The 15416-nt window shown below is 48.1% G+C and overlaps 1 protein-coding gene across 1 annotated transcript in view; it reads left to right on the forward strand.

The window, feature by feature from the left end:
• Positions 1–15416, forward strand: part of Iqsec2 (IQ motif and Sec7 domain ArfGEF 2) — an 82300-nt gene extending 66884 nt beyond the window's left edge. Inside the window, 12 exon segments of the mRNA XM_028857698.2 lie at positions 424–448; positions 450–543; positions 546–585; positions 1053–1175; positions 2385–2551; positions 5865–6004; positions 6740–6865; positions 9155–9254; positions 9968–10129; positions 11801–11974; positions 12467–12516; positions 13105–15416. Coding sequence (XP_028713531.1) covers positions 424–448; positions 450–543; positions 546–585; positions 1053–1175; positions 2385–2551; positions 5865–6004; positions 6740–6865; positions 9155–9254; positions 9968–10129; positions 11801–11974; positions 12467–12516; positions 13105–14070 — 2167 coding nt within the window. The 3' untranslated portion in view covers positions 14071–15416.

A 15416-nucleotide genomic window follows, 5' to 3' on the forward strand; every position in this document is an offset into this window, starting at 1 on the left:
GGCACCTCATCTGTAGAAACAGCCACAGAGGCTGGGTAGGATGTAGGACATGGAACAAAGTAACCTATTCACTTCTTTCCTGTCCTGAGGTCCTGAGATGCAGTCTGGTCTAGAGCTCAGGCCTTTTCTCAAGACTCTGATGGTTTCTGGAACTAATCCGGGCAGAGAGTAGGTTCTCATTTCGATACTTATTTTCTTCCAACTGTGGTATGCCTCCACTAAAAGAGGAAATTGGTGTGAGGATGCCTTGGAATTTTGAAACTCTGTGAAATGGGAAAGGTGCTTCTTCTTGTGCTGTGACCACATTATAGAGCCTCAGCTCTCTGAAGCTTGGTTAGTCGGGCCTCAAATCAGTTCTAGAAATGGGACCAAGCACAGTTCTAGAGGACCAACTGTCCTCACCTACCTCTTCTCTTTCTGCAGGAAGCCAGAGAAGGGTATCCAGTATTTTGATCGAGCGAGGTTTCCTGTCGGACACTCCTGTGGGGGTGGCTCACTTCATCCTGGAGCGGAAAGGCCTGAGCCGGCAGATGATAGGGGAATTCCTGGGAACCGGCAGAAGCAGTTCAACCGAGATGTGTTGGAGTGAGGACCCCAACATGGGGCAGGCGGGCTAGGGATTCCTGGAAAAGGAAGGCAGGAGGAAGGGAGGGGGCAGTCCGTCTTTTGGGCTCAGATAAACCTTTTCAAAATAAGATGGATAGATTTTTCCTGTTCCCATATCCCTCTGCTCCTAAAGGATCTTAGCTCTCTTGACCCTATTCCTAAAGTCTTCTAAGAGTGGTTCCCCACGGGCATGCTCACCTAATACTTTGCTTTGGGCCTCAGTTTCCCATCACTGAAATGAATAGATTAATGGAAAGCACTCTTAGTGACCATGTGCCTTCAGTTTTCTTAAACTTCAAACTTTCTGTTCTCAGGTGTTTTAGGTCCAAAGTTTGGAAGCATGTCAGTGGGAGTGTTGGGCTGCTTCTGCTTGTGGGTGGCTCAGTGGTTTGTGTAGAGAACTGAAGAAGGACACCACCCACCCACCCTGCTTCTTTACTTTCCAGCTGTGTGGTGGATGAGATGGACTTCTCCTCTATGGATTTGGATGATGCACTCAGGAAGTTCCAATCCCATATTCGAGTTCAGGGTGAAGCCCAGAAAGTGGAGCGACTCATTGAAGCCTTCAGGTGTGCTGCTTCCACTCCTGAAGCCATCCCTTTGTACTTTGGTGCCCTGTTTCCACAAGGCGCTTCTCTGAGCATTTTAATTTTCTCACCATGAAACAGAAATGAAGGGCAGGTGTGCTGAGGGATGGGCCAGGAGGATCTCTGAGTTCGAAGCCAGTGTGGTCTACATAGTGAGTGCAGGCCAGCCAGGCCTACATTGAGAGACCCTGTCTCAAAGAAACAAAATAAAAACTAACCAAACAAACAACAATCCAGAAATGGTAAATCCCATCTTGAGAGGCCTTTTGTGTAAGGTTCAGAGGTAGTAAATATAAAGTATCTAGCTCTAGCAACTGAGATACAGGCATATTAATATTAATGACAACATCAGTAGTAAATGGTAACATTCATGGGATCTGGGTGTGTAGAACAGTGATAGAGCATTTGCTTGCTGCATGACTATGAGCCTTTGGTTTCTGTGCCCAGTACTGGAAAGGAAAAAGAAAAAGGCTACCATTCTATGAGGTAGATGCTTCTGTTGGTATTTCTATTTTTGTAGATGACAAATCTGAAGTTCAGGGACATTAGAGTAAGTTAGCTGAACCAGGATTTGAACTTGAGTGTATCTAATGCCATAATATCTGTGCGCAGCTCTAAATGCTTTGAAGATCAAACAGAGCTGGGTCTAAATCTTGCTCCACGCCTTTGGAGCATTTACAGGAGAGGTGGAGGAATTGTTGAGAACTCATTTCCCATTATGGTAGAAAGATTTGCTTTGCAGCCAGATGATCTGTTTTCACCCCAGCTTTACCATTCACCAGCTCTATTGCCTGGCAAGTTACCTCACCACTTTGAGCTTCATTATAACTGTGTAGAATAGGACTGCTTGGGAGTTGGAGGTGTGACTTAGTGGTAGAGCATATGCTTAGCATGCTCAAGGCCCAAGGTTCTATCCCCACCACTACATACCCAAAGAAATGGGGAAATAGCAGTCATGCAGCGGTGTGATCAACTGCATGAGACAACGCACATAAGTCTCCTGGAAAAGTTCCGAGAAGGTAGTGATTATGAGTTTTTCGTGGTAGTATTAGGGAAATCAAAGAAGACAGACTTGGAATACTAAGGGAATGTTTCTTGAAGGAAAGGGTTTATGATGGCACCCTGGGCAAATGGTGGGTAGGTGGAGATTGCTGGCACCTAAGTCTAGACTTGACCCTTGTTGTCTCGCAGCCAGCGGTACTGTGTCTGTAACCCTGCCCTTGTACGCCAGTTCCGGAACCCAGACACCATCTTCATCCTTGCTTTTGCCATCATCCTCCTCAATACCGACATGTACAGCCCCAGTGTCAAGGCTGAACGCAAGATGAAACTGGATGACTTCATTAAGAACCTGCGAGGTGACCAGAATTTCCCATCTATTTTGCCTGCCCATCCTCAGAGAAAAGAAACAAGGGTGGGGATGGGGGTAGGGTGAGAGAGATCCCAGATGTCTTTATAAATTAGCCTTCAATGCTGTCACTTTATCTCACGGCTGGATGTCCCCAGGGCATTCACTTATTAATTCACTCAATTATTTGCCAGGCTGTGTGTGTGTGTGTGTGTGTGTGTGTGTGTGTGTGTGTGTGTGTGGGTGTGTGGGTAGCTCAGTAGCTGAGTGCTTACCTCGCATGTGCAAGGCTCTGAGTTTGATTTCCAGAACTGCAAAGAAAAACCAGGTGTTTATCCATGTACTCACTCTCAAACCAGCTGTTTACTAAGTATCGACTCAGGTTGTAGAATATGACTCTTGTTTCAGAAAACAAAACAAAAATAGCCTGGCTCTTAAACTATTCACTCACTTAGTTATTCCTTTATCCATTCCTTATTATTGCTCTCCTTATCTTTCCTATTTATACCCACAAAGACTCATTTGATTATTTTAGATACCTTTCCCTCCATTCATTTATTCATTGAGCCAACCAACCAGTCAGCTACTTACTGGATGCTTAATGTGTACCCAGTAAAATGAGTACCAGGGACAATGGAGGGGAGTCTGCTATAGTCTCTGTTCCTAGAGCTCTCCCGGCTTAAGGGAGAGATTGACATGTAGTGCCTAGATAACCACGATAAGACAGAAAGTGAACAGTGATGTCAAAGAGGCCAATAGACAACCAGAGCTCTACGGAAGGAGATCTTACCTCCTACTGACTTCCCAGAGGACTCGAAGATGACAGACTAAAAATAGAAGAGGGCTTACCTAGCAAGAAAGAATAACAAAGGCCTAGATGGAAGAAAATGTGAAGTTGTTTAGAGAACAACTGAGATGGGGCAGATGAACACTTGGGAAGGTCAAGTGGATCCACTATCTGAGGTTCTCCAGTACCAGATAAATGATGTCACTTTGATCTTTTCTTTTGGTCTATTGTAATGATGTCAAGCCCTAGCTCTTGCCAAAGAGCAGCCTACTAAAATGGCACAGATATGATTATTTCAAAAGAAATGAAAAAAGGGAAATAGAGATGGGGAGAACAAGACCGTCGCTGACTGTCATCATTTATGTAGTTGAAGGCTTTGAGTTGTCTGGCAGCTAAGGTAAAAAGGCAGTGGGGAGAAGAATGTACTTTTAGCACTTGTGCAAGGAAGAAGTATGGTATTTCCAAAGGAGAAGTCATTTTTTTAAATAGCAGAAGCTTTAAAGAGAAGAGTGAGAAGGTTTCACTCAGCACACAGTCAAGAGTGGAAAAGGATGGTAGATTTGCTGTTTCTCATAATTCATTCATCCATACACATATGCTCACCACATATACAGTCAGTCCTCCATACCTGTGGGTTCTTCATCTATGAATTCAACCAACTGTAGATTGAAAATATCTGGAAAAAAACTTGTATCTGTACTGAATAATACAGTAAAACCACTGTTTACATTAACATTGCAGTAGCTATTGTAAGTAATATACAGATGATTTAAAGTAACAAGAGAATGTATGTAGGCTATATGAAAATACTACCACATTTTACAAGACCAACACCTTACCATTTAGCGACTGTACTTGACTGTCCTATTTTATATATGAGACATGAGTATCTTCAGATATGAGTATTGATGGAAGATCTTAGAGCCAATTGCCTATGGATATAAAGGGGGTGATTGTGTGTGTAACTGTATATATTTCCTTCAGTGATTGAATAAATAAGCAAACAAACAATACATGTTAATTTTAGGAATGTAGGGGCATGAGGCTCTATTTCAGCAATAGACTGTACTTAATAATCATGAGGTCCCTGAGCTTAATGCTCAGCACTGCCAACAATTATTTTTTCTTACATTTATTTGTTTGTTTATTGGGGTGTGGAGTGTGTGTGTGTGTGTGTGTGTGTGTGTGTGTGTGTGTGATGTGTGGGCATACACATGCCACGGTGTTCTTCTGGAGGTCAGAGGACAGCTTGCAGGCTTTAGTTTTCTTCTTCCACATGTAGGTCCTGGGGATGGAAGTCAAGCTGTCAGACTTAGCAGCAGGCACCCTTACGTGCTCAGTCGTCTCTCTGGCCCCCATGTATTTTATTAGCTTACTCTTCACTTAACTTGCTACAAGGATTCTCTCACATTATTGAAATATTTTAGGAAGCATCAAGTTTATAGATAAACTATCCTTTACTTAGCTATTCCTCTATTGTTAGAAATTAAGCTGTTTCAGAATTTCTTCATAAATAGCACTTGGTGAACACTCTTTGATATCAGTCTCACATACATTTCTGAATAATTCCTTAGAATAGATTCCTTGGAAAGGAATTGATGAGTCTGAATAGTTAGGCTCCTGCCAGATTAGTTTCTGAAACTGTTACATCAGTATCCATGCCAAAGCCCTCAGATTCTTACTAACTCTGGATATTATTTTCAAGTAGTATTCCCAGTTAAGAGAGCAAAGATAGCAGGTGTGGTGGCACACTTCTTTAATCCTAGCACTTAGGAAATACAGGCAGATGGAATGAGAGAGAGAGAGAGAGAGAGAGAGAGAGAGAGAGAGAGACAGAGAGACAGAGAGACAGAGAGAGACAGAGACAGAGACAGAGAGACAGAGACAGAGACATAGAAAAGGGAGGGAGGGGGGAGGGAAGGGAAGGAAGGAAAGAAGGGAGGGAGGGAGGGAGGGAGGAAGGAAAGAAGGAAAGAAGGAAAGAAGGAAGGTAGGAAGAAAGTCATTCATGGGGGATGGCTGGAGAGATGGCTCAGCAGTTAAAAGCACTGCTGCTCTTCCAGAGCACCCTGGTTCAATTCCCAACACCCACATGGTGGCTTACAACTGTCTGTAACTGCAGTTACAAGGGATCCAATACCCTCTTCTAACCTCTAAAGACAGCAGGCCAGCAACATGATACACAAACATACGTGCAGACAAAAGCACTCATATATGTAAAAACAAACAAACAAACAAATAAATAAATCTTAAAACAGAACAAAAAACCACGGAAGGAAAAAAGTAGTACCTGATCATCTCAATTACAGTGTGTTATAAGTTTTTAGACAAAATCCCTACCCTGGCTAAAAAAGTAATTGGCTGTTTTGTTGAAAAGCACCTTCCCCTGTCCCATTCATAGCTAAAAGACCAAGAATACCCACTTTTTTTTTTTTTTTGCTAAGGTTCATGCTGGGTGTGGGAGGTTATGGAGACCCCCCTACTGTCTACCCTCCATATTGACATAACATACTCCTGTGTTACATTTTTCATGTAGGGGTCGACAATGGTGAGGACATCCCCCGAGACCTCCTGGTAGGCATCTACCAGCGCATCCAAGGTCGTGAACTGCGTACCAATGATGACCATGTGTCCCAGGTGCAGGCTGTGGAGCGCATGATTGTTGGCAAGAAACCGGTGAGTGCCTGGGAAGGGGGCACTATTGTGTGGTAAGTCGCTCCCCTCCCCCAGCCCCAGATTCCCCTTATCTGTAAAATGAAGTGGAAAATATTGTATTCCTTGGGGATCATGGTGCAGATTATGGGAGATTCTCCATGTAAATGCATCTAGTATATTGCAAAGTTCATAGTAGGTGCTGTATAAATATTTTCTTCTCATCTATGGTTTTGTCTGCCCATCCAAGTAAGAAGAGTCAAGCTAATGTTTTCTATGAAACAGATATATTTTGGCCAACAAACATTTATGGATGGCTTATTCCTGATCCCAGTGTTTTACTGGAATCCAGAGGCATAGAGTGAATCAGACACAATTTCTGTCTTTAGGGGCACTCAGAGATGAGTGAGGTTCCAAGACAAAGACACAAATAATAGTTTGGCCTTGTGGTCTAATTTAGAGGAACAGAAATCAGGGAGAGGCCATTTTAAGCCAAGGGAAGTCAGAAAGACTTCTTGGAAAATAACTTTGGAATTGGCGATTTGAAAGGGGAGCAAAATACGGCCATGCAGAGCTGGGCGGTAAAGGCATTTTAGACCAATGGCTATCGGGACAAGGACAAGGTGGCAGAAAAGCTTAAGGGACTTAGTTGTTTATAGTCTTTGTGTGTCAGATGTACATTTTGCCTTGTTAAGGTACTCAGAAGCTTGAAACTGATAGGATGACCTTGCTGACGCCTATTTTTCCACATCTATCCAGGTCCTGTCTCTTCCTCACCGTCGACTGGTTTGCTGCTGCCAGCTCTATGAGGTGCCAGATCCAAACCGCCCCCAGAGGCTGGGGCTGCATCAGCGGGAGGTTTTCCTCTTCAATGACCTCCTTGTGGTATGGGCACTGGGCAGAAGGAAATGGGGGGAGATAGTCAGCACAGCTGCTGGCTCTAGAGCAAACCATGGTATGTGGAGTGTGGTGGGGCCAGTGCTCCGCATGCCATCTGCATGGTCTCCAGTGAGGCATAACCCTTCTCTGCCCTCCTTTCCCTTCATGTTGATGTAGTGACAGCCACACAAGGGCAGACAATGTAAGGATCAGGGGAAAATGGAAGACCTATAACCTGGGATGTGGTAGGAAATGTCCCTGTCCATCACAGTAGCACAGAGCGTTATGAATCTGTGGCCCCATGAACCTTTCAGTTGTCTTGATGTTGGAAGTGATTGAAACAAAGCACATCACTGGCACGGAGATACACATCTTTTAGTGAGGGGATTTGTTGGATTCTGTGCATAAGAAGGGATTTTCAGGATTTCCTGGGCAAGAATCACTCTTCAAGATGGCTTAGCCCTGACTGCTAGAATCGGTTGTAGGTTTTTTTTGGGGGAAGGGTTTTGTTGTTGTTGTTGTTTTGTTTTGTTTTTTCTAATACAGGGTCTCACTGTCCTGGAATGCACTATTGTAGACCAGGCTAGCCTCCAACTCACAGAGATCCACCTGCCTCTGCCTCTGGAATGCTAGGATTAAAGGCGTGCACTGCCACACCTGACTAGAATCTGCTTCCTAATGTGGTTCGCCTCCTACTCTATGTTCTCCACTGTTTCTCGGGATTACAAAGAATAAGTATTCCCCCTCTGCTCTGAGACAGTACTCCAGGGATTTGAGAACAGCAATTTTGTTCCTTCTTTGGTCTTGTACAATGTAGTATTTTATTGGCTCTTTGAGATACCTACTAGAAGCCAACAGCAAACCTTCAACCAAAAAAAAAAAGTGTTCTCCAGAGAAGAGCAAAAAAGAGAAGGAGGGGTGGGAGAGGGAGAGAACATCTTCAGGGAAGAAAAGGTGGGAGGGACGAAAGAAAAGAAAGCAGTGTCTTCTCCAGACATTCATCTGTATCCTGTGGAAGCAGGGGTCACAATTATCTCCAGTTGAGACTCACCACTTTAGAGAAAATGCCGCCAACATCCTCTCCAAATCTTAGTTGCTTGCTTCATGAAATAGTGCTAACCCTTCTCTCTTAGAGTTGTCAAGAAGATGAAGTAAGAAGTCAGTGCCTGGCATTTCAGTTCAGTAGTAGAGTGCTTGCTTAGTATATGCAAGGATCTGGGTTCCATTCCAAGCACTACAAAAGAAAAGAAGGGGAAGAGACAATCACACCTTAACCCTAGGCATGCCTGGCGCACACAGGTGCTGAGCCACTGTTAGATACCCTTCATGCACGGACACCCTCTGTGTATGTAGCTCTATGCTAGCCACTGAGTACATGGAGATAAATCAGACTCAGTCCTTGTTTTCAGGGACTCACAATCCAAAGGACCTAAAATGTGTTTTGCAACATGGTGTGGTGATACACCCCTGTAACCTAAGCGTTTGGGAGGTGGAGGCAAAAGGAACAGGAAGCTAAAGTCAGACTGGGCTACGTGATGGAGGCCTTATTTCAACCACCACACCACATCCCTGCCAAAAAGTGTTTGACACCATGCTGTGCTGTAACCAACGTAAAACCAAATGTTTGTTTTAAGAGCCATTTGTATTTTAGAGATAAGGGTACTTGTCTGACTCCAGGTTTCATCCCCAGCATACAAAATAAATGAAATAAAACAGCCACTTGCAGATTGTCTGAGCTTATGTTAGTGTAGAATCCAGAATGCCTAAATACTTGATAAAGACTTTGGGTTGTTGAGAGGTTGTTAATCCTGTTCACAGGCTAGGTGGAAGTTGCCGTTATAAGCTAGTTCTGGATGGTGGAGGTTGGAGCAGGTGAGAGAACCAGAAAACGAGACCCCTGCCCTCTAGGCCAGCAGGGGGAGATCACATAGTCAGAACTGCCATAGAGTCTGACAAAAGAAAAGGTATAGATAGAACGGCAACCTGGAAGCTCAAAAGAAGGAGACAGAAGTCTAGGTGAGGTATTAGGATAGGCTCTCTGGAGGGACCGCATTCATTTAGTTCTTTTAAAAGTTGCAGGTGCTTGTGTACGCTCATGATGTCACGAACTTGCATTTTCTCCCTCCTCTCTGTTCCTCAAGTTTCAGTTCTCCCTTGTGGGGGTATATGTGCTCATGTGTATATGTCTGTTACTGGGAATAGGTGGGGAAGGTGGTTACTAGAAATGGGTATCGCTTGGAAATTCCCCACCCTTAACCCAGCCTCTTATCTCTTTCCCACCCTTGTTTGCCAAAGGTCACCAAAATTTTCCAGAAGAAGAAGATCTTGGTGACATACAGCTTCCGTCAGTCCTTTCCCCTGGTGGAAATGCACATGCAGCTCTTCCAAAATTCATGTGAGTCCCCTCTTGAACCCTAGCATGCATCCAGGGTTTATCAGAGCCCATGCTCATCCTTCATCTATACTAGCTTCCAGCCTTTGAAGTCCTCTACAATTGGGTTCAAGTCTCCAAAGTATCTACTTGTCCAAGGATGAAAGGAAGTCTGGAGTATGATTTGGGTGTGGCCCCTGGAGGACGTGGAACAGCAATGTTTTATGTGTTCCTTAGTGAGCAGATGTGGCAGACACACTGTGCTTTGAAGTACTGAACTGAGAAGAGCAGGATTGAGTGCCATTCAAGAGAGCAGAGTTACTGTGAGAGGCGGAGGGACAAAGGAAATGGTTTCTAGAAAGCAGTTCAGAATTCTGTTTGCCTTTACATCCTGGAGTCTGGTATAAGGTTGCCAAGGCTACCAGGAATTTGGGGACAAGGGGAAACCACTGAAGATGCTTGGGCACAGAAGAGGCATTTCAGAGTTGGATGTTACAGAAATAATTTCCAAGATGGACAAGGGGATGTGTGTTTGTAGGACAGTGTTTGAGAGGCAGAGCAGGAAAGTTACTTGAGCCCAGGAGTTTGAGACTAGCCAAATAGCATGAGTCTGTCTCAGAGATGGTTGGCAGCAGTGGGGAGTGGGCTGTATCATTTCTCGGCTTCTTGTCTTAGCCTCTTTGCTTCACACCTGACAGAAATACCCAGCTTCTCCTGTCCCCCTCTCATTGGCGCAGATTATCAGTTTGGGATCAAGTTACTGTCTGCGGTACCTGGAGGGGAACGAAAAGTCCTCATCATCTTCAATGCTCCTAGCCTCCAAGACAGGCTGCGCTTTACCTCTGACCTGCGGGAGTCCATTGCTGAGGTGCAGGAGATGGAGAAGTACCGCGTGGAATGTGAGTAGCTACAGCCTTGACTCCTTCCCCCTGTCACCCGCAGATACCAAGAATCCTGTCTTCTGAGAACTGTAGAGTTGAGGGCTAGCTTGCCCAACCTTCCTACCCTCATTCTAGGAATCCTTCAGCTTCTGCCTGAATGGTTTCAGAGACGAGAGGGTCATTACTTCCTAACCTCAGATTATTATTCCAGTCATTGAGAGTCTATGCTGTGCTCTCCACCCCCATCCTTTCTTCCTTCTATTGAATGGTATGAGGGAAAAGACTCAGGGAATAGGAATTAGGACTGTAGCTTCATACTAAATGTCCGCTATCTGTTATCTAAGCAAGTTTGGGTGAGTTTCGTGGCCCTCTTAACCCTTTGTTTAGATCAAATAGGGATAAAGAAATCTTCACAGAGTTTGACAAGGACCCAGACATAGTGGTTGCATACCTGTAATCTCAGTACTGAGGAGGCCGAGGCAGGAAGATTTCAAATTCCCAGGCCAGCCGTGGCTATGTATTGAGTCTCTGTCACAAAGAGAGGGTAGGGAGAGGAAGAGAAAATGTAGAGGAGAGGGAGAAGTTGAAGATGAAGGAGAGGCAGAGAGAAGAGACCAGTGCATCCATGGTTTTCAACAGTACCATTTCCTGTCTCCAATCCTCAATATCAGCTCCTGAGCTGAGGTCCAGCTCAATACCCAGGGCCTCCACCAAGTTATTTAGATCATAGATGATGGAAAATGGTGATTAGATCTCATTCTTCCTGGTATCCTCCAGGTTTTCTTTTCTCTAAGCTAAGCAATCACAGTTAAATAACATGGCATTGAGGAGAAAGGAGATATAGAGGAACAGAAGCAGTAGTCAGTTCCTTGATAGGTTTTCAGCAAGGCAGAGTATCAGTTCAGTAGAGTGCTGGAACCCCTGAGGTTCCAGGCAAGAGTTTAGCTATATCAGGAGAGGCCCACTAGACCAGAATTTCCATGACCTCGTTGGAGGTATAGGGGGTGCCCAGGGGAGCAGGATAGACCTGCTTCTAGAGTGTTGGCTTCACTGATTTCAACTGTCCAACCCCGAGCAAACTCTATGACTTCTCAAGTTCTCGGATTCTTCTCCTACAAAATGTAGATGATGCTCATAATGTGGAATGAGAGGGATCAAGTATGTGCTGTCCCCAGCATACTGCCTGGCACATAATAGAGGCTTTGAGGCCCATCAGCTTCATGCCCTTGCTCTTCCAAGAGCTCCGCTGCTATGAAGCAAGGCATCTGAGAACGGAGTGAACTTTGAAAGGACTGTCTTTCACCATAGGCAAGAAGGGTCTTCCCATCCTTACTATGAGTCATCTGTTGCAGAGCCCATGTTTAAAGGGCAGGGGTGTTTAGGGAGGCCTGTCTACAAAAGGGTAAAGAAATGAAAGATAACAAGAGGGGAAGGGAACAAGAAGAGTCGGCACTTACTTATATTCACAGGGAGGGAAGAAAAAGAAGGGGTAGGTGGCGTAGGATGGGCTGGGCACCTAAGGAGCTTTGAAGATAAGAGTTGCAGTTTGTGGGGTGGGGGAAGAGTACTACTAGGGGAGTAGGGGTGGGGGAAGGGAGCAGAAGGCAGGAGGAAAACAGAGGTAGGCTGCTTGCTAGTCAATCAGGTGGATTCTTAATGTTATTCCTGACCTTTTCCCATTTTCTCCAGCGGAGCTGGAGAAGCAGAAAGGTATGATGCGGCCTAATGCCTCACAGCCTGGAGGAGCCAAGGACTCGGTGAACGGGACTCTGGCCCGCAGTAGTCTGGAGGACACTTATGGGGCAGGCGATGGGCTCAAGCGGGGTGCACTCAGTAGTTCCCTGCGAGACCTCTCTGATGCAGGTAAGTGTTCTGGGCCCCTGCCCTGGCTGGGGAGATGCGGGACCAGGTGTCCTCTTTGCCTCCTGTCACTGGCTGCCAGCCTTCCTCCATCACACACACACACACACACACACACACACACACACACACACACACACACACACCCTTCATTCAGAGCCCTGGGCACTATGTCACGGGGGCCTGGTAGCCAGGTCAGAACAGGTGGGGCCCAGGGTTTCTGCCAGGGAGTATAAAGTGGGGCCACAGACTCAGCCCCTCTCCTCTTATCCCTCTTCTGTCTCTCCTTTGCTGCCTCTCCTCCATATTTTCCTTCCTCTCTTTCCTCCTTTTCAGCCTCTCTTCCTCCCTACCTCCCCCTCTTCAATGGGGGAAAGGGGTAATGGGGTGTCTGTCCCTGGGAGGGACCTAGGCCTGGTGCCCAGCTCTGGAGCCCAGCAGGGTGGGGAGGGAGGGTTGCTGCTCTGACGCTGGGCTCCTTGCTTGTGGGTGCAGGGAAGCGGGGGCGGCGTAACAGCGTGGGATCGCTGGACAGCACCATCGAAGTAAGTGTCAGCTCCTGCCCCACTCATTGTCTGCATGAGCCCTGCCCTGGCCATGGAGCCCCAGAGGAGGAGGGGACCTGTTGCCTACCCCCCTCTTCCGTGCTGGGAACCATATGGCTGCCTCTCCCAGCCAACCACTTTCTCCATCTGTCCTCAACTCTGTCTGTCCTCACTCTGCCTGTCTCTCAGTCTGTCTTCCACTCTCCCATGTCCCTTCTTAACCCCAGGGCCAACTCCAAATAGGGATGCCCTTGGACTTGGGCCTCAAGAAACTTTAACTTCCAAATCCTGCTCTTTGACCCGGAGCGAGTCACTCTGCCTCTCTAGCCTAACATTTTCTTGGCCTGAGAAATGGTCATGAGAAGGAGGTCCTACTGATTCTTCCTCTGCCCTCTGAGGTTCAACTGAGGTAGTGGATGTGGCAACAGAGCTGGGGAGCAGAGCTGGCCACAAATACAGGACTGCTGTTTGGTTTTTGCTGTTACTTTGGGGTCCCTGTTGCTCCAGCTTCAGGGACAGGGGTGGAGTTTAAGGCTGGGGGTTTAGGATATTTAGACTGGCCTGACTTCCCCCCCTCCCCCCTTTCAGGGGTCTGTTATTAGCAGTCCACGCCCTCACCAGAGGATGCCACCTCCGCCCCCACCCCCGCCGCCAGAGGAGTACAAGAGCCAGAGGCCAGTCTCGAACTCCTCATCTTTCCTGGGCTCCCTATTTGGAAGCAAGAGAGGCAAGGGGCCCTTCCAGATGCCACCACCGCCAACAGGCCAGGCCTCTGCCTCGTCTTCATCTGCTTCCTCCACCCACCACCACCATCACCACCACCACCATGGTCACAGCCATGGTGGCCTGGGGGTGCTACCTGATGGGCAGTCCAAGCTCCAGGCCCTGCATGCCCAGTATTGCCAAGGACCGGGCCCTGCCCCACCACCCTACCTCCCACCCCAGCAACCCCCTCTGCCTCCACCCCCTCAGCAGCCTCCACCCCTGCCCCAGCTGGGCTCCATTCCACCACCACCTGCCTCAGCCCCACCTGTGGGGCCACATCGACACTTCCATGCCCATGGCCCAGTTCCAGGACCCCAGCATTATACCTTGGGCCGGCCAGGCAGAGCCCCAAGACGAGGGGCTGGAGGACACCCCCAGTTTGCTCCACATGGCCGCCACCCCTTGCACCAGCCCACATCCCCATTACCCCTGTACAGCCCTGCTCCACAGCACCCTCCTGCCCATAAACAGGGCCCCAAGCACTTCATCTTCAGTCACCACCCACAGATGATGCCAGCAGCCGGTGCAGCTGGGGGCCCTGGGTCCCGGCCACCAGGGGGATCCTACTCCCACCCTCACCACCCCCAGTCGCCCCTGTCACCACACTCACCCATCCCACCTCACCCCTCCTACCCGCCCCTGCCCCCACCCTCACCCCACACCCCACATTCACCCCTACCACCCACCTCCCCCCATGGCCCACTGCACGCCTCTGGGCCCCCTGGCACGGCTAATCCACCCAGTGCAAACCCCAAGGCCAAGCCAAGCCGGATCAGCACTGTGGTCTGAGGAATGGAGTGAGTGTGCTGGGGAACAGGATAGTCTGGGGAAATCCACGGGAGAGGGACCTGGCCCCTCTCTTCTTCCTCGGTTTTTTTCAAACTATATATACACTCAGCAGTGTCCTTCTTTCCACTTCCTCCATATCTCCAGACCCTTCTTCCCACCCCACCCCACCCCCCCACCCCCCCCGCAGTCGTCATGGGGTTGCCTTCCAGATTGGAGGGGGGGCCCTTGCCACTTGCGGCCTGAACTTAGGCACTGCAGTGCTGGGAAGTGGTGTGGGGGGGGACCTCTCCGCAGTCCTTGTCCTCCTTTTCCTGTCTTCCTCTTCTCTTTCTTGTCCCTGGAGGTCTGGTTGGTGACCTCAGACCTCTGGACAAATGTGAGCTTCCTCGCAAGCTGGTGGAGAAGGCAGGCTCCTGGAGCTGTGAGAGGGAAGGCTTCCCTAGAAACTCCTCTGCTGTGTGGGGCTAGGACACAGCTCTGTGGAGCTGTGGCCAAACCTCAGGGCCTAGCCACACACCTTCATGTGTCTTTCTGCCTGCTGGAGGACACAGACCATCAGTGCACTCCGTGGGTGGGACCCCGCTTGTGCTGGCCCCCACTGAGGGCAGTGCTTCCTCTCTCGAGCCAGTCTGTGTGCGCCCTCTCTCCTAATAGGCCCCAGCCCAGACCTCTTTGGCTTCAGGAACCTGCCTTGCCCTGCAATGTTCTTATCCTGATCAAAGTCCAGACAGGGTTTTTTTTTTTGGAGGTGGAGGGGGGGGCTCAGGTCTGGGATGAGAAGGGTACTGCCCTCCCTCACCCATATTGCATGCCCCCCCTTCCTACTTTTCCCACCAACAACTGAAGACAATGCACTTTACAGATATCACCCACACATATCTCACTGGGGCAGGGCACCCAGCATCAGCCCTGGGGAAAGACTCCCAGAGGACCACCCTGAGCCCAAGATGTCCTTCCTGAGGCAGAGATTGAAGCCATCAGAGCTGGGGCTGCGAGCCAGAATGCCCAAGCCCCTCTTGTTCATCAAAATCTCCACTGCCTCGCCAGCCCTTTTGCAGCCCTGTTTATTTATTATAAATATATTTTTTACAAGTCCCAGCTCCTCTTCTTGCCCTACACATCCAGCTCCTTTCACAGTTCCTGCCTTCCTCTCCCCTGTCCAGTATGGGCTGCAGTACAGACAGACAGATGGACCCTCTATGTCAAAGGGTCCCTGGGGCTTAGGGTTATGGGAGGGTGGTGGTGGGAGGGACTGTATGGAGAGGAGCGGGGTTCAGGCATTGTCTTTTCTCCCTCCTTGTATATAAGAATGTATATTTGATGCCTCATAAAAGACCTTGTGCTCA

Source organism: Peromyscus leucopus, chromosome X (assembly GCF_004664715.2).
Source record: "Peromyscus leucopus breed LL Stock chromosome X, UCI_PerLeu_2.1, whole genome shotgun sequence".
NCBI classification, from domain to species: domain Eukaryota; kingdom Metazoa; phylum Chordata; class Mammalia; order Rodentia; family Cricetidae; genus Peromyscus; species Peromyscus leucopus.